General features: G+C 45.1%; 1 protein-coding gene across 1 annotated transcript; it reads right to left on the minus strand.

Moving 5' to 3' along the window:
* Positions 1–787: 787 nt before the first annotated feature.
* Positions 788–5,205, minus strand: DMAC2L (distal membrane arm assembly component 2 like). The gene is made up of 4 exons (XM_010178422.1): positions 5,105–5,205; positions 3,719–3,927; positions 2,699–2,870; positions 788–1,069 (listed from the first exon to the last, which is right to left on the minus strand). The coding sequence occupies exons 1-4, from the start codon at positions 5,203–5,205 to the stop codon at positions 955–957; spliced, it is 597 nt and encodes a 198-aa protein (XP_010176724.1). The 3' UTR covers positions 788–954.
* Between the last annotated feature and the right edge of the window lie 144 nt (positions 5,206–5,349).

Below are 5,349 nucleotides of genomic sequence, written 5' to 3' on the forward strand. Positions count from 1 at the left end.
CATCCTCTTTCTACTTGTAACCCGGAGGAAAAATGTTTCCTTTTCTGAGTACTGTTCTGTGTTCAACAGCAGTAAAGGCAATTTCAGGGGGACAGGTGCTGTATCCTCACAGTGTGCCTGTCTGTCTTGTATTTCAGGAATCACAGAATTCCTTGGATTGGAATAGTTTTATTACTATTATTATTATTATTATCATATACTATTTTAGTATCAGTATTATTTTATTTCCATGATTAAATGTTTCTTCTCTCACCCTACGAGTCTCCTTCCCCTCGCCCCCAGTTCTCTCCCCTATCCCCTGGGTGGGGGCAGTGAGCGAGTGGCTGGGTTTGGCTGCCAGCCCAGTGCCAGCCCAGTGCCACCACCACAGTAAGAGACGCTGCTTCTCCACAGACACAGCAACATTCAGTTCCTCAGCAAAGTGTTGATGAGAAGGTCAGGCTGCCTGTCTCCATTCAAAGCAAACAAAGGCTACGTGAGTCAAAGCGTGAAGAACCCAAAAAAGGCCTATAAGCTGTTTTATTAAACCAGCACCCACCGCCTGGGCGAGATTCTCCCAGCAAACAGCTCTCACGGCCGCAGCACCAGCACCACCCAACACGAGTGCCCAGCGCTGCCGTTTCCCAACACTGACGTTCTTCCCGCTGTCACGTTGCACAAGAATTTCTGTGCCATAAAAATCTTTGAACACTTCTAATGGATGTGTTAACAGCTTCCCATGAAACCAGGAAAAAAAATGACAATGCACAGAAAACCACCGACTCTGTTGCTGATTCACCGTGTAGTTAAGCTCAGTAAAACCTAATTGCATAAAAAATTGCAGAAAGCTTTTAAAGCTGGATTGATCTGGGCTTGTTTCCATACCTGGAAATACAGCAGCATTTACAACTTAATGTATGCAATATATGATAAACACTCTGAAATCAATTCCATCCCCGTTACGTGCAGTTGTGGTTATTCTAAATCCAGCTCCAGCTCCAGGTTCGGCAGCGCCTGCTGAAGGATGCGACAAGTAGTTTCTTTCTCTTTTATTCCAGGAAGGTCACTCAGATATAAATATTCAAGGTTCCTATAAATATTTAAAAGGAAAGGTAAGCAACTCCTGTTTAACTGTTGACACAGAAATTAGACAAAGGATTATTTTACCGTGGTTGAGTATTTAAAAAGGTTACTGGTTCTAATGGAAGTTGGTTTGTTTTTTCTGAAGTGGGTGCTTAAAAGTTTTTCAACTTACCACAAGTTCAGTCCTTCTAAACAGCTTAAAAAGAGATCCTGTACTACCCCATCAGGAAGCTTCCTTTGTATTAAATAGTATTTAATAATTTCAATAGTGATTTAGTAAAAGCTATTTTAATGTAAATAATAATTAAAGTAATATAGAAAGTCCTTAATAATAACTTTCATAGAATCATTTGGCTGGAAAAGACCTTTGAGATCATCTAGTCCAACCGTACCTGTCCACTGCTAAACCAGATCTCTGAGCACCTCATCTACCCATCCTTTAAATCCCTCCAGGATGAAATAAAACAATAAACGTTACAGGACACGTCAGAAACTGCCCTGAAAAGGAACCACGGCAGAGGGGTCAGGAGCAGAAACCAAGGTGGTCATAATTACTGATTCTCAAGCAAAATCCACCTCGTGCCAATGTGGAGGGAGCTGTGCACACTCACTGCTCTTGCAAAGGGCAACGGAGCTGGGGAAGGGTCTGGAGCACAAGTGTGCTGAGTTCCCTTGTGGCTGAGGGAACTGGGGGTGTTGAGCCTGGAGAAAAGGAGGCTGAGGGGAGACCTTGTGGCTCTGTGCAAGTCCCTTGGAGGAGGGTGGAGAGAGGTGGGGGTGGGTCTGTTCAACCAAGGACCAAGGGACAGGACAAGAGGAAATGGGCTCCAGTTGTGGCCAGGGCAGTTGAGATGGGATGTGAGGAAGAATTTCTTTGCTGCAAGGGTTCTGAGGCATTGGAAGGGGTTTCCCAGGGCAGTGGTGGAGTCCCCATCCCTGGAGGGATTGAAGAGTTGTGTAGACATAGTGCTGAGGGACATGGGTTAGTCATAGGGGACTGGTCAGTGTTGGGTTCATGGTTGGACTCGATGAGCTTAAAGGGCTTTTCCAATCCAGGCAATTCTGGGATTCTGGGATTGCCTGAATTACCTCAAGTGCAAACAGGAGATGCTTTGCTCAACTCTGAGGAGAGAAGCACAACTACGGATTCACATGCTGCAGCAGATGATTCTGGCTGTCTCTGTGCAGGCCCCAGTGCTACTGAATAGGGCTGGACCCAGTACGGACCCCTGGGGCCACCACTAGCCACAGGCCTCCACCCAGACTCTGCCCCACTGACCACAACTCTCTGAGCTCTGTTCTTCAGCCAGTTCCCCATCCATCTCACTGCCCAGTCATCCAATCCACACTTCTTAAGCGTGGCTGTGAAGATGCCATGGGGACAGTGTCGAAAGCCTCACTGACGTTGAGGTAGAGCACATCCACTGCTCTCCCCTCATCTAACCATCTGGTCATGCCATCATGAAAGGCCATCAGATTGGTCATTCAGGTCATTGCCCAAACCCAGCCGTCCCCCAGCCCCACATGGCTGAAACAGCCCAGAAACGTTCAGATTTTACCCCTTCCAGTCAACATCATCCCCAAGCCACAGGGTGGTAACAGCCAGGGAGCAAGAGGAGCTGAGCAGCTCACGTACGTCAGCTTGTGAAGTGCAATGATGCCTTTGTCTGTGACATTCCCACAGGAAATGATCTTCAGCTGGAGGAGACTCCTCTGTAGGTTCTTCGTCTCGCTGAGCCTCCGCAGACACTCGTCCTGTATGTAAATACACTTCTGCAGCTTGATTTCTGTAACGTGTTCTAGACCATCTGGAATGACAAAAATGAGTACTTGCCTCAGAATACCAGGAACGACCTGTACTTGTCAGGTTCTCACTCACCAACTTAGTAACTGCCTCCAAAACCACCCAGCAACACGCTCCTCTCTACAGCGAGGCCAGAACACAATAAAGAATCAAAATCCCTTTATGGAACTTCAAATACACAAAACCCCCAAGGTTTGTATCCCTTTGGTAAGACTCAAAGAGCTTTGACATGGGCAAGTAACAGAAAAACCTCCACAAGTTTGGGAGATAAATAATGACTCTGAATTAGGAACGTGGTAACACAGGAAATTCACGGTCCCCTGCCAAGAAAAAAAATAAAACGCTCCGTTTCCCACTTTGTTTTTTGTTATTTAAAGGAGACCTGAAACAATCTCTTTTTTATTTTGTAAGAAACTGAGAGCTTGCTGCTCGTTTTTGTTGTCTTTGAAGACATCATAAATGCCTGCAGCATTGTGACTTCATAGACACCAAAAATATCCCTTGGTTTAGAAGGAAAAGAATATTTGAAGGAGTGCTTTTTGCTACCCAATATTTAATGAAATAGCAAATCTTTGTCGCACTTCCTTAGTGCTACTGTCACTTCAGGTTAGTGACTTCAGATAAAGTTCCCAATCTCTTTCTGCTTCACACCACACCTCCAGCAAAATCTTAGGAATTGCAGAATATTTGCAGGCCCCTTTTTAAGGGAAAAAAAAAATAATTAAACAAAAAAAATATATTTCTCCAGATCTTACTAAGGAGTGAGAAAATGACCTGGTTATTCATATTTTGACGCAGCTGGAAGAATTAAGACCATTCGGTATAGATTTTGCACAGCTGTGTCTACATTACCCAAATAATCAAATCCTCTGTACATGATGCAAGAGTCAGTGGCATTAATTGCTTCTATCTTGTATTTCCCCAAGGGCCCCGTCGGGAGACCGTTGTAGTCCTGCTGCCACTTCTGATAGCCCTGATAGCGCACCAGGGCACCGCAGCGCAACAGCCACTCCGAAGCTGCCCTGTCCGGGCCCACGGCTTGAATACGTTCGTGGTCCACCCTGCCAAGACAGAAAGAGCGTTCCCAGGGTTTTTATAACATGGTAGATTTATTGTCTTGACCATAATAATACTGCACCACAAGTATTTCAGTATGTGCGTGATAAGATGTCAGAAAAGTAAGACTATGATTTACTGGAAGTGGTTTATATGTAATTATTTGGATGGTGCTGGTTCTTAATCAGTTTTCTTAATCAGTCATAAGAGTTTTTTTAAGCTTGTTTTAAATGGCAGCTACTTTTGGTAAAAAAACAAAACAAAACAAAAACAAATGTAACTTGACTTAGCATGTGTTAACCCTTCTAATTAATTGTTTCCAAGGAGAGATAAAAAACACCTTTCTCTACCCAGAATAAGGCTTTACAACAATTGCAAATTTGTCTCCCAAACATATTTTGATTATATAAAAACTCAACGTTGCCTGTGACATGTATGCCAGGCCTGAAGTCTTCTTCTTAAGAAGAAGAATTCTCAAGAATTACAGTAGTTCAAAAACACACATTTCAGCAATTAGTTAAAATCCTTGGGTCTATTCAGGAAAAGGATTTTAACTAATATCTTTAATATCTTTCCTAGTCTGGTGAGGAACACTGAAGACAGAAGGAGAGAACTGGAAGAGACTCCTGTCTAGTTGAGCTTCCTGCCCCATCAGTGATCAGCTACACCATGCAACCTTTTCCACAGAGCTAGAAGTCCTAAGGCAAGACTATTAACTACTGGAAAAAGCCACAGGCTTTTAGAGAAAGAGTTTCACAGAGAAAGGCTTTATCTTTCTAAAAAATAAATGTGAAACCCCTGTGTGGCTGAACCACACAGCAAATGATGGGTTGGTGAGATGCTTTTCTGAATAAGTAAAGGAGCTATGGGTTATGCTATGGGTTTAAATGCAGTCAGGGGTCAAAGGAAGACCAGTATTTAGGGAGAGAATCCACATCGCCAGCTTCCCGCAGGTTGGGGAGTAAAGCAAAGACACCTTCCTCTGGAAAACCACAGTTTTGTAACTGGAAGCAGGTAAGGAATGACCCGGGCCGAGTATCAACAAGCAATCTGGGGGAAAAGAAGAGCGCTGAGAATACACAATGCTCTCTCCAGTCCTGGGACATAGTTTTTGCTTCAAAAAACCGCAGAGTGGATACGTGGGACCCGTTAATTGCCTTGTGCCCATCAAACCACTCTTACTTGTTGAACACGGCGTTCAGCCATCCCCAGAAGTGTCTGCAGGAGCCCGGCGGCAGCTTCCTCAGGCTGCACCCCGGCTGCGCCACCGTCCCCAACAGCATCGTGTCCTTGGAGGGAAGGAGAGAAGGGAAACAAACGGGAGGTGTTATTGGGAATCTCAGCGCCAGCTCCCGAAGCAGCAGGACGGGCGGCCCGTTCCCACCTTCCCCTCCAGGCCTAACCGGGGCGGTCAGCCCAGCGGCAGC

This window comes from Antrostomus carolinensis, unplaced genomic scaffold (genome assembly GCF_000700745.2).
Source record: "Antrostomus carolinensis isolate BGI_N321 unplaced genomic scaffold, ASM70074v2 scaffold36111, whole genome shotgun sequence".
NCBI lineage: Eukaryota > Metazoa > Chordata > Aves > Caprimulgiformes > Caprimulgidae > Antrostomus > Antrostomus carolinensis.